The sequence below is a fragment of the Natator depressus genome, chromosome 23 (assembly GCF_965152275.1).
Source record: "Natator depressus isolate rNatDep1 chromosome 23, rNatDep2.hap1, whole genome shotgun sequence".
NCBI classification, from domain to species: Eukaryota; Metazoa; Chordata; order Testudines; family Cheloniidae; genus Natator; species Natator depressus.
Window position 1 is genome coordinate 9,018,985 of NC_134256.1, and position 13,450 is coordinate 9,032,434.

Here is a 13,450-nt window from a genome sequence, read left to right on the forward strand (position 1 = left end):
ATGATGCTCATTAGAATGTTTTGCAGTTTGTTTCCTTTTGCTTTTGTGCTTTTCTTGACAGAGGCAGGTTTTATTTTTTTCAAATGGAGAAGACTCAAACTGCCCTGGGTTAAACAGAACAGTCCCTCAGTACATTTCTAGCACTGAGTGAGTGAGAGGTCGGCGTGGGGGTAGGCATGGGACAGGGTCGGTGGGTATTAGCCAGGTTGTGTTTGTGACTACTTGTGCTGTGTAATGAAGGGAGCAGGGCATGTTCCAGCCTCCAGGGGCTATCGTCTGGCACTGTGGGAGAGTCCTGGAGCTGCTCTTTTTGAGCAGTAAAACAATCCAGATGGGAAAGAGCCCCCCATGGGAATGAGATCTTGACACGCACAGCTGCCCACTGGGTCCTTGGCTATGCTGCTGCAGGGGAGGGTGCGGGAGGCTTGGAGCTGCAGGCCAGGTGCTCTGGCTGGGGACACACACAGTGGGAGGCACCATGATAGCAGGGGGGGGAGTGACGCCTCTAATATCCTGGGACTGGCTTCCCTAGGGGTTGTTGGTGCACAAGAGCCCCCAGCCTGACTCTAAACCTCCAGACTTCTTGGCTGAATTGGCAGGGGGGATGAAACCTACACATCCGCACCAGCTCACAGGACACCAGCAGGGGCGACAGAGCCCTAGGCACACCCCACAGGCCTGCCCCTAGGACATGGCCCTGCCGCTCATTGCTTGGCAATTGCCGGGGTCCCCCCACTGGGTTCGTCAGGGAATTGCCACACGTCCTGTTTGGTTCAGCCCCTGCATGCCTAAGCAGAGAGCTCTGGGGGCTGGAGGGGTGGGGGGGGGGGCTTTGCGAGCCATCCCAGCAGAGCCACAACAGGAAGGCAGCAGCGAACAACGGGCCCTCTGCTGGGGAGGTGTTGCTGGTGCCCAACCAGAACGGCGAGTGTCACAGAGCACACCTCTGGGAGCTCTTGTCACAGGCTCCCTGCACACTCAGGCAGGTCACATTTCCAAGCCTTTCTCCCCAACTCAAAAGGCCTGAAAAATGTCATCCAATTGTCATCCCATAGTTTCAGGAGATGAGCCCTGGGCACAGGGGTCTGTGCCTTTCTCCAGCGCTGGAGAGGGCCAAATTCAAAACACAGTCCCACAGGCACGCAAGGCTGATCAGGTGCGAGAGGTAACTGCAAGACCCAGCATGCCTGCAGCATGCCAGAGGAGGATGCAGCCTGTGCTATTTCTATGGCCCATTGGTAACCAAGAGAGGGGCACGGCGGGGCTGGTGTGAAACCCCAATGAGGACCTGAGTTGGTGGCAAAAATACTGTCTTAGAAAGAAGGAGCAAAATGAGCATCACCCCAACTGGACGGGCAGCTCTGGGGCACAGCACAGGGTCTGGGGATGTGTCTAGAAATGGTCCCAAGCTAGGAGCTTTTCAGTCAGTGCTAAACCCCTCCAAGTGAGTTACCCCAAACAGCTCAGCGCCAGCTGGCCAGGGGTCTGCACTGAGAGCCAGGGGCTAAAGGCAGCTTCTAGGGCCCTGAGGCACACTGAGCTGTGAGAGCGTGTTGGTTATTTGAACCCAGAGTGCCCCCTGCTGTCAGCTCAGGAAGCTGGTTCGCTGGCATTTCATGGATGGGGAAGGGGCTCCCAGCACACCCCAAAGGCTGAGAGGAATTGGGCTGCCTGCCCTCAATGGAGCTAAGGAGAGTCACCATCTGAGGGTCCCCCACAGCATTATTTGGGGGGCAGTGAAATTCCTATAGCCCAAGGCCAGAAGGGACCACTGTGATCATCTAGCCTGAGTTCCTGTTTGGCACAGGCCAGAGACCTACTCCACATAATGGCAGCAATTCCTCAGCTCACAGGCCCCTGGTGAACGTGCTGCGCCAAGGGCAGCCAGCTACAGAAACGGGCTCAGACTTGAGGCACAATACACCAGGTACAAGCCTCTGGGGCAGCATGATCCCCCTTCCCACCAGCAGCACAGCAGCCCTTCTCAGCACCCCACCCCAAGAGCAACTTGTCTCGAGCAGTGAATAGCTGCATGCTGCCTCTACCGTGAAGAGCTGGGACCCCAATGAACAGTGCTGACAACTTGCATTGCCATCCTTACACTTCAGAATCAACACCCCACTGAGATGAATGGGGCTGGTTCACACCCCTCTGGAAAGCCAGGCTGGCTGCAGACTCAGGCACCATCACTGCATTAGGGCACACTCATGTCAGTGCTGGCAACGCTCAGGATCTCATTGTGAGTCTGGCAGGATTCTGTGTATTTCTGAAAGCCTGAGCCGCTGGCACCATGAGCATAAGCCAGAATTCCAGCTTTTATTTTTTAAAAATGGTTTGTAGCCCTCGTGGTTGCAAAGAAAAGCTTCAAAATGTGACCACTAAAGGCTCAGAAGACACAGCAAATAAAAAGAATTCCAGGTTTTTTAACTGCATGATTTTTAAGCCAATCCCATGATTTCAGGGACCCAAATCATGATTTTTGAAGTCCTGGGGCTGGCAATACTCAGTGCAGGCTTGGGGGTTTCTTTGCCCTGTGTGAGGCCATCAATTCCAATGGCCCCCTGGTGTTGGGATGGGGGAAGCTCTCACTTAGTTACACCTGACCATGGCTTGCAAACAGGCTCAAAATCTGGGCAGCTGGCTCATTTCTACATGGTCTACTGGCTAGTGCAGAGGGCCCTATACAACCCAGCACTGCTATAGACCTGCAGTGAATGGGTGACTCTGGCTTGACCCTGGAGGAGCTGAGATCAGAATCCAGTCCGATGGATTTAGGCCACATTTATCCATTAGGGTTGTACTAGGCTGAGCACCAACCTGGCTCCTACACTCACCCCACCCCCCATGCCCGTGGCAGGAGGCTGCAGTTCCACTGATGTCGGAGAGGCAAGGTTGGGAACAGTTGGCATCTTTTGGGTTAGCACCGTTGCCATTCCAAGCAGTAGCCAGGCCATAAGGGGCCCTGCCTTCGGCCGAGCCCCATGGAAACCTGTGACACAAGGAAGATCAACCACCCACAGAGCAAACAGATGCACTCCAGCTTGCACCACTTCTGTGACACAAGACCCTGCTCCACTCTCTGCATTTGGCCATAAAAGTGGGTCATTTTATGCTGGAGCCCACTTGTGCATGTCACAAAGCCACTGTACAGCACCCTGCTTTTCAGGAGTGGCCTAGCACTGCAGGAGGGAGAGGAGGATGGCTATGGGTCAGGATTGAGGGGCACCAGCAGAGCTAGGCAGGGGGTGCGGGGAGCCCAGGGATGAACAGGGGGCTATGGGTCAGGATTGAGGGGCATCAGCAGAGCTAGGCGGGGGAGGGAGGGGAGCCGAGGGCTAGGACAGCAGGGGGCTATGGGTCAGGATTGAGGGGCACCAGCAGAGCTGGGGAGGGACGGACCCAGGGCTGGGATAGGATTGAGGGGCACCTCGGGGCTGGGAAGGCAGGGGTTGAGGGTTGGGACACCAGCATTACTCTGGGAGGTGGATTAGGTAACACCTGCCCGTTCTCCCCGTCCCTGCCCTACCCCCTCTTCCACAAGCACCAAACTGAGCCCACATTTAAAACCAGCGGCTCTGGGGCAGGTGGCAGTAGATCCCCCTGGAATAGCTGTGATCAGGCCTGGCCCACAGAGCAGAGATGACACAGAGACACAGTTAAATAACTGTCCTGTAATTAGTGTCGAGGAGCTGAGCGGGGATCCCCCACCCTTCCCTACAGTAGCAATACAAAAGGGGGACCCAGGGCAGTGAGAGTCCACGCACAGAGTCCCATGGCTTCGGTGCTGGGGAGTTTAGTGTGGAGCCAGGCACCTCCAGGCCAGCACAGATGCAGGGTGAGTCTGGGTGCAGGGGGTTTTGCTGGCCCCCAGTGTGACCTTCTCTGGGACAGGTCCTTCCCCATCCTCCCCCTGCTGATGGGCAGGCACAGCCGTAAGTCCACAGGAACCAGAGCGGAGCTTAGCAGCAGCCGGAGCCCAGAGACGCTGCCTGGCAGTTGCCCCGTGAAGCAGGCAGGCCCAGCGGTGTAGTGACGAGGCACCTGACTCTCCCCGAGGCTGGATGAGTTTCTGGCACAGGCAGGGCCCATTCCCTCCACCCCACACTCCTTCCTGGCTGCAGGCAATGCAGGACCTGCCCAGGAACTTGAAATGTCCCATGACCACTTAAATAATTATCTGTGCCCAGAGGCTGCCCTGCCCCCAACTTCCTGAAGGAGGGCATGGGCCCCGGGCATGCTGGGATAGTGTCCTCAGCCAGGCCCTGCAGATGCCAACCAGCTGTGGATGGGCAGCCCCGGCAAGGCCCGGGCACCCAGCAGCCAGGCCCGGGCATCCAGCAGCCAGGCCCGGCCCCTGCGGAGGGGTGGGGATTAGTGTTTGGAATCTATACGCATTGGGTGTGGCACATGCTGAACCAAACATGCCCACTACAGCGTGAACACAGTGCCCTCAGACCATGGGCCGCACACTGCCAAGTGCCAACCCACCGGGCCACACCTCACTGCCTAAAACGGAGCAGGGCACGGCCACCACAGCACGGGGATGCAGCACACAGCGACAGGCTGCAGCTGTCAGGTGAACTCCCTGGGCACGGCGTGGGTGACCTGCTCTACCTGCTGCTCCCTGGGGCAGAGCCCAGTGCTGCCACCTCCCCTGCCAGGTCACATCCCCTATGCACCCCACAGAGGCTGGAGGGGTGTGTGCACGACAGGAGAACATCCCATCGCCAGCAACAGGGCAAGTTACTCCTCCCTGCAGCAGGTTCTAGGTGGGCCCAGCTCACCGACCTGTCCCTAGCATCCATCCATCCCTGGGCCGCCCATTAAGTGGCGCCAACCCCGTGGGGACAGTGCCCCTTGCGGGGGAACAACCCCATCAGCCAGCTGCACCTGCCTCGGCTCCCTGCCCCTCACCCCAGCAACTGGGCTCTTGCAGGGTATCTTGCAGCAGGCCGGCAGGACACATCCAGACTGCCCCTTAGTTCATACAGCACCCAGCACGACGGAGCCCTAGGCACCATTGTAACGAACGTGATCCTGCGTCTGCTCCGCTGAGCTCCCTGCTGCATGGCACGACCCACGGGCAGCGAGGTGCCCTGCTGCTGGGTGGCCAGAGCCGGCAGGCATCTCCTCGCAGGCACAGCACCGGCTGGCACGACTCCCACCCGCCCTGCAGGAGCTGCGTGTCTGAGCGCGTCTTCACCTCAGCTACAGCCCTTTGAATTGGGGAGGGGCCTGTTCTGGACTGCCCCCCAGGCTCTTCCCACGCTAGCAGTAACCCTCCCCCCACTCAGCCCCAAAACGCAGCCCTGGAGAGAACTGCTGGCTGATGGGCGCAATCAGCAGCCCCAGAAGAACCTGGCTCGCCCCACACCCTGCTCCCCTGGAGTGGGAGGCTGTAAACCCTTCTGCTACTACACATGTGGCTCCGCTGGTCCCATCTCACACATTCTTGCCCTTTCTCTGCTTGGGGGTCCCTCTGAGCAGCCTTAGCTACAGGAACGCACCCCATTTGAGCAGAGAAGGGGGTACTGCAGGGGGGGCACCTGCCTCATTGACCCTGTTCTAAAAGGGAACTTCACAGGGGGTGGGGGACACACTGTGTGCCCTGGGGGGAGCTAAGGGCAGGAAAGGGCCTGAGCTGGGTTCCCTGAGGGTCTCCTCAGAAGGCTTGGAGAGGCAGATGGATCAGGAGCTCTCTCAGCCCCAAATGGGACAAGGCTGCTAGGGCATTAACCAGGGGACTCCCCTCCCAGCGTCCTGTTGGCATGAGTTAAATGGGTGCAGGAAAGGGGGCCCATCCGTGCTGTCCCTGTAGGAGGACTGGCCATTTGAGGAACTGGCTCCACATCTCCTAACCCCCGAGAACAGGGCTGTGTGACACAAGGGCAAGGACCCCACAGCCCCATCTACATTCCCTCAGCACTAGCACAGAGGTGGTGGGGACACATCCTGCTGCCTACTCCCCACACAGCCAGGCCTGCTGGCTCTGGGTCCACCCTCAGGGGCCAGCAGCACCCAACGGCTGCAACTGAACCTCGTCCTCACTAGCCAGGTCCTGCCAGGACGGGGGCTGGAGGGCCGAGGTGACTGACACCATGCCCGGTGTAACTCAGCACAGACGGGACCAGAGCTCCAGCAGGGTGACACTCCCTGGGACTGGTGCTAATGCAGGAAAGCCCCTCCCCAGGGTGAGGTACTGTCCTCGGGCGGCCCGGCCGCTCCGTAACAAAAGGCAGTGCAGGATCCCATGAGAACAAGCTGCTGTGCTGGGCAGGCAGGGCCCGGTGCCAGCCGCCCCTCGGCTCGTGTGGGTCACCCAGGGGCCAGGCTCTGGCTCAGCTAGCAGGGCCCCCTAAACTCCCGCCGGCTGCACAGCTCTGCAGTCTGGCACGACTGGCATCTTTAACTCCTGCCTTCCCAGGACAGAGGGGCCAGGAACCAGCCCGGCAAGGGGGGCCTCATTCAACCCCTCTTTGTACCTTCTTGTGTCTCCAAAGGGACACTCAGAGCTGAGAACTTCCCCGGGCCAACTCGCCAGTTCCCAAGGGAGCCCTCCAGCCCAGCAGAGCAGACAGCACATCGGGGTGGGCCTCGCACCAGCTAGCAGCAAGTGGCTCTGGGCTGCAATTCACATTGTACGCCATTCTGGCGCGTTCACACTTAGTGCAGGCTGAGAGAGCCTGCTCTGGATCTAGTGTAACTTGTTTTCTTACTGTGACACCAAGAGGGGGGAAAAGGTTTGAGCTGATCCCGTTACCTCCCCTTCTGTCTGTGGAGCGATAGGTGCGACTTGGTCACATGCACATCCCAGCGCCTATGGGCTGCAGATGCCAGACGAGAGGAGGGGCTGCGGCCCAGCCCTTGCCCTGTGGGTTCAGTTCCCACAAGAAAGCAACCCAGCATCCTAAACCGGGTGGATGGGCCTCCCTGTTGCACTGGGGGAATGAGTCAGAGGTGTGCAGCGAGCATAAGCTCCGCTCAGCTGGAGGCAGCTGGGAGCTCTGTTGCTGACCGAGAAGGAGCCTGCTTTCCCATTCGCCTGGGGCTCCCCCAGGAGCCCAGAGAGCCCCTCCCAGCTACTTGGGGAGTTGCCAGCTCGCAACCCCCTGGCAGGGACCATGCTATCCAAGGAGAGGAACACTGGGCCACAGGGATGCTGATGGAGCATCCCCAAGGGGCCTGGCGAGGGGCCGCCCTGGCTGTGCCCAGTCTGTTTGTTGACCCTCTCGGGAGGCTGCCATGGGGCGATGGCACAGAGGTGGGGCTCACAAACCCCCTCCTAGCCAGGGAGCACAGAGGAGACAGTCTGGTCCCCTGCTCAGTATTCACCAAACTGCAGCTCCCTGTGGGGAGGGGGAGCTCCCCCCAGCTGGATCTAGCGTTGCCCTGCTGAGCAGACGGGTAGAGCTCAGGGGGCTTTTCCCTGCTGTCCGACCTGACTTCTCTCTCTCCAGCCCAGCCCCCATGACAGGCATGGAGCAAACCCCTCCCAGGGGACATGACGCTGAGAAGCCAACCATTCTTCCCTTTCCCCGAGCTCCAGGGAATGCCCAGAGAAGGGTCACCGGGCCCTGGAGCCAAGCAGAGACTCAGGCCAGGGCAACCCAGCCCTCCGCAGACCTATAGCCCATACCCGATGCGCACATAGGAGCTTTCATCACCCCTTATCGCGAGGGGGTGTGGCTGGCTGGACTGCTCCTCCCAGCATGCACTGCTTCACCCTGACACACGAGGGACCGCAGTGCACACTGGGAGATGTAGTCTCCATGGGCCCCCCGGCCGGCACAGTGCCCGCTGGCAGCTGTCTCCCACGAGGGCCCAGCCAGGGCGGCACCCACTGGGAGCTGCACGTAGCCTGGGCTGCACTCCCTGCCGGGGCACGTTGGAGCAAGAGCCGGGTCAGCCGTCACGGTGCACGCGCTGGTGCTGCAGCAGGTTGGAGGGGTGGGCGAAGCCCTTGTCGCAGACGCTGCACTTGTAGGGGGTCTCGCCCGTGTGCACTTTCTCGTGCACCGTCAGATAGGCCAGGTCCTTGAAGAACTTGTCACAGAAGCTGCACTTGTAGGGGCGCTCCTCGCTGTGCACCCGGTGGTGCTGCAGCAGCAGGGAGGGCCGGGCGAAGGCCTTCTGGCACACCTCGCACTTGTAGGGCCGCTCGCCCGTGTGCGAGCGCTCGTGGATCACCAGGTAGGACGACTGCTTGAAGGCCTTGCCGCAGGTCTTGCAGACGAAGGGACGCTCGCCGGTGTGCACCCGCTCGTGCGAGGAGAGGGCGTTGGACTGCTTGAAGCCTTTGCCGCAGATGGGGCAGACGAAGGGCCGGTCGCCGGTGTGAACCCGCTCGTGCACCTTGAGGCTGTGGCCGTAGGTGAACTTCTTGCCGCAGATGCCGCAGACGTGGGGCTTGTCGTCGCAGTGCTGGCGCTGATGCAGCAGCAGCGAGTTGGAGGTGGGGAAGTCCTTCCCGCAGTCGCCGCATTTGAAGGGCTTCTCAGTGCAGTGGGTGAGCATGTGGCGCTGCAGCTCGTAGGGCGTCTTGAAGCTCTTGTCGCAGCAGGCGCACTGGTAGGGGCGCTCGCCGGTGTGAATGCGCCGGTGCTCCTGGAGGTTGGACGAGCGTTTGAACTTCTTGCCGCACATCTCGCAGTGGAAAGGCCGCTCCTCGGTGTGCACCAGGCGGTGGCTCTTGAAGTCCGAGTGGCGCTTGAAGGAGGCCTCGCAGAGGTCGCAGTGGAAGGGCCGCTCCTCGTTGTGCACCACCTCGTGGCTGAACAGCTCCCAGGCCCGCTTGAAGGTCTTCTCGCACACGCCGCACGCAAAGGGCTTGTCGTCCACGATCACCTCCCGGATCTCCAGCTGGGGGCCTGCCCGCCTCAGGTGTGGTGGCAGCACCACCCCCTCGTCCAGCTCGCCCGCCGCGCCACCCAGCACCAGCTTGGCCGTGGAGTAGATCCCGTGCTCATCGATCAGCTGCACGAAGTCCGGCTTGGGGCGGGCGGTGCCAGGCCCAGCCAGCCTGGGGGAGTCGAACTTCTTCTCCTCCTCCTCCTCCTCCTCCTCCCCCCACTCCAATGCCAGGCCCTGCTCTTGCTCCTCCTCCCGCTTCAATGCCAGGCCTTGCCCCTCCTCCTCCTCCCGCTTCAATGCCAAGCCCTGCCCCTCCTCCTCCCCCTCCGGTGCAGGGTCCTGCCCCTCCTCCCCACTGCACTGGGGGAGTGGGAGGGAAGGCCCCACGTCACCAGGCCCCGCCTCCTGGCCATTCTCCAAGGGTCTTTTCTTCCTCCGGAAGTTGCTGGCTTGGCCTCGCAGCAGCCGCAGCCTTTTGCCCTGGGAGGGCCCTGGCTCCTCAGCAGTGGCTGGCTGCCTGCGGTCCTGGCTTGGGGACACAGTGACCTGGCCAGGGGCCAGCTTCATGTACAGCCGGTGCTTCCGCCGGAACGGCCTGCGGGGCTGTGGCTCCCGGCACAGAGGGGACACCACCTCCTCTTCTCCCCCATTCTGGTTCTGGCCTGTCCCATCAGTGTCCCAGCAGGTTGCAGGGCTATGCCTCCCTTGGCACCGGCTGGGTGGGCAAGGAGAGGGAGAACTCCTGGGTTGCGCCGGGGAGCTCTCCACCATCTCTGGATCCTGCACGCTTCTGCTCTGCTCCCAGGCCGCATCCTCCTTCTCCGACCAGCCCGCCTGGACCATCCGGATACAGCTCAGCGGGGACGGGGCCTTGCTGGCAGAAGAAGCCGGATCATCCTCCATGACTGTGCCAGCCCCCGTCCCAGGTAGGATCCTCTGCAAGAGACCAGGATGGAGAGTTAAGAGCCTGGCACGGCCACCTTCACCCTGGCAAGGCCCACTACTCCTGCCCTAGCGCTACCCCTGCAGCCTGCCTCCCCCTCTGCCCAGCTCTCTGCCCAATCTCCAGGCTCCTATCCCAGTAAGAAAGGGGTTTTCCATGGCTCACCTGCAGCAGTTACCATGCTAATCACCTCACCAGAGGCAGAGAGGGAACAGGGGCAGCACCTGCACCAGCCGGACACGTGGAGGGGAGGGAGGTGCATGGTGAATGATTTGGGGAGGAGAGTGTACAGGGCATGGCCCTTTCCCCCAATCCCAAATCGGCCATTACCCTGGTCTATGCTGTTTCCACACATGATGTCCTACCACCCCCTTGGGTGCGACGGAGTAGGTCAGACATGGGCACAACCGTTCCAGGGGCGGGAGGGTGAAAACCAAAGCTAGGTGGGTGAGAGCTGGGAAAGCACACGGACAGGGATGGGAGTAGAGAACAAGGAGCGGGACAGGAGGGGATGCAGAGCATGGTCAGGATGACGTGTGGCCCACATCCATATAATGCTCCCTCCAGGATGCTCTCCCTCCCCAGGGGTTCCCAGGTTCCCTTGCCCCCACTCCTCCCCTGTGTGTGTGGGTGTCCCCGCCCCGTGGTCCCCTAGAGGAAGTATCCAGGACAGGACAGGGCTCTCAGGACAGGGTCACTGCACCAGGGTCTAGCACTCTGCCCTGAATGACTGGAGGCCTCGGCCGTGGGGGCAGTCTGGGTCCAGCTCATTCTGGTGGGACCCATCAGCCTCAGCAACTCTCTTGGGGATGGGGGGCAGGCCCAGGGGAGCAGGCAGCAGGGAGCTGTCCTGCACTGGCTCCTGCTGCATGGACCAGGCAGGATCCAATGAGCTCGCCCAGCACGATAACCCCCTGCCAGATGGCTGAGCCTGCTGCCCAAGGCAGCACATCGCTCCCTGGCAGGGAGCCTGTGGGGCCCACACCCAAGGCCACCAGAGAAAGAGTGAGCTTCTGCATTCGAGGGGGAGGGGAGGGGAAAAAGGGGTGGTGGTGGGGCAAGGTCCTGCCATGACTACATCCAGCCAGTGCGGAGGGGCCGGCTCTCACCAGCAGAGGCCAGGAAGTTCACAGCTCACTCACGCTGAGGGAAAGGCAAAAGATACCCGACGCCCTGTGCAGGGCAGGATCCAACCCCACTCCTCCCGCACCCACTGGCTCAGGAGCTTGGGGGGCCTGCATGCCTCTATCTGGGGCCACCCACACCCCCGGAAAGGTCCCACAACAGCAGGAAAGGATCCTGTTAAAGCATTTCAGGGCCAGGCTCAGTTCACATGACACCAAGCATGACAGTATGGACCTGCGTCACCCATGTCCCAACCATCACCTCCGCGGTCTCCTCAGCAGCACCAGGACAACAGGGGCCTGTCTCTACACAGAGTTGTGCCCGTTCAACCATAAGAACGGCCATGCTGGGTCCGACCAAAGGTCCATCTAGCCCAGTGTCCTGCCTTCCGACAGTGGACAGTGCCAGGTGCCCCAGAGGGAATGAACAGAACAGGGCAATTCTTGAGTGATCCATCCCCGGTAATCCACTCCCAGTTTATGGCAGTCAGAGGTTTAGGGACACTCTGAGCATGGGGTTGCATCCCTGCCCATGTTGGATAATAGCCATTGATGGACCTATCCTCCATCAAGCTTCTCTAATTTATTTTTGAACCCAGTTATACTTTTGGCATTCATAACATCCCCTGGCAATGAGTTCCAGAGGCTGACTGTGCATTGCATGAAGAAGTACTTCCCTATGATTGTTTTAAACCTGCTGCCTATTCATTACATTGGGTGACCCCTAGTTCTTGTGTTATGTGAAGGGGTAAATAACACTTGCCCATTCATTTTCTCCACACCAGTCATGATTTTACAAACGTCTATTGCATCTCCCCTTCGTTATCTCGTTTCTAAGCTGACCATTTCCAGTTTTTTTAATCTCCCCTAAAAGGAAGCTGTTACATATGTGTAATCTTTGTGTTACCCTTCTCTGTACCCCTTCCAATTCTAAAATAGCTTTTTTGAGATGGGGCAATCAGAACCGCATGCAGTATTCAAGGTGTGGGCATACCATGGATTTATACAGAGGCATTATGGTATTTTCTGTCTTATTACCTATCCTTGCCTAATGATTCATAACACTGTCAGCTTTTTTGACTGCTGCTATACACTGAGTGGATGTTTTCAGAGATCTCTTTCTTGAGTGGTAACAGCTAATTTAGACCCCATCGTTTTGTATGTATTGTCAGGATTAAGTTTTACAATGTGTATTACTTTGCATTTATCAACACTGAATTTCATCTGCCATTTTGTTGCCTGTCACCTCATTTTGTGAGATCCCTCTGTAACTCTTCAGAGTCAGCTTTGGACTTAACTATCTTGAGTAATTTTGTATCATCTGGAATCTTTACCACCTCACTGTTTACCCCTTTTTCCAGATCATTTATGAATATGTTGAACAGCACTGGTCCCAATACAGATCTGCTATTTTCCTCTCTCCACTGTGAAAACTGACCATTTATTCCTACCCTTTGTTTCCCATCTTTTAACCAGTTACTGATCCATGAGAGGACCTTCCCGCTTATCCCAAAACTGCTTACTTTGCTTAAGAGCCTTTGGTGAGGGACCTTGTCAAAGGCTTTCTGAAAGTCCAAGTACACAATATCCACTGGATCACCCATGTGCACATTTGTTAACTCCCTCAAAGAATTCTAAAAAGCTTTGCTGACAGTTCCCAAACTAGGAATCTAGTTAATCTAGATAATTCTGTTCTTTACTATAATTTCAACCAATATATCTGGTACTGGAGTCAGGCTTACCAGCCTATAATTGCCAGGATCGCCTCTGGAGCCTTTTTTAAAAATTAGCATTACATTGGCTATCCTCTAGTCAGCTGGTAGGCTGATTTAAGCGATAGGTTACATACCACGGTTAGTATTTCTGCAATTTCATATTTGAGTTCCTTCAGAACTCTTGGTTGAATAAACAATAAAAAATTCTCAGGAGGAGATGGTAATTTATCAATTTGTTCCAAAACCTCCTCTATCAACACCTCAATCTGGGACAGTTCTTCAGATTTCTCACCTAAAAAGAATGACTCAGGTGTGGGAATCTCCCTCACATCCTCTGCAGTGAAGACTGATGCAAAGAATTAATTTAGCTTCTCCACAACAACCTTTATTTCCTTGAATACTCCTTTAGCACCTTGATCATCCAGAAGCTCCAATGATTGTTTGACAGGCTTCCTGCTTCTGATGTACTTACAATTTCCTTTTTGCTGTTAGTTGCTGTCTTTTGTTAGCTGCTCTTCAAATTCTTTTTTGGCCTGCCTCATTACACTTTTACACTCAACTTGCCAGAATTTATACTCCTTTATATTTTCCTCAGTAGGATTTGACTTCCAATTTTTAAAAAGACATCTTTGTTGCCTATAACTCTCTCTTTTACTCTGTTGTTTAGCCATGGTGGCATTTTTTGGTCCTCTTACTGTTCTCTTTAAACTATTATTTGGGGTATACATATAGTTTTTATATATAGTAATATATAAAATTACATATAGTAATTGGATAGGACTCTTTTGTTTGACTGTTTCTCTTTGGTTCCTACCTGT

The 13,450-nt window shown here is 57.4% G+C and overlaps 1 protein-coding gene across 1 annotated transcript; it reads right to left on the reverse strand.

Annotated features, from left to right (window-relative positions):
* Window positions 1-3,585: 3,585 nt before the first annotated feature.
* LOC141976800 (uncharacterized) lies at window positions 3,586-10,664 on the reverse strand. The gene is given in 3 exon segments (XM_074937962.1): window positions 3,586-9,761; window positions 9,764-9,786; window positions 10,525-10,664. Coding segments are annotated over 3 exon segments (2,022 nt in total). The 3' UTR covers window positions 3,586-7,902.
* Between the last annotated feature and the right edge of the window lie 2,786 nt (window positions 10,665-13,450).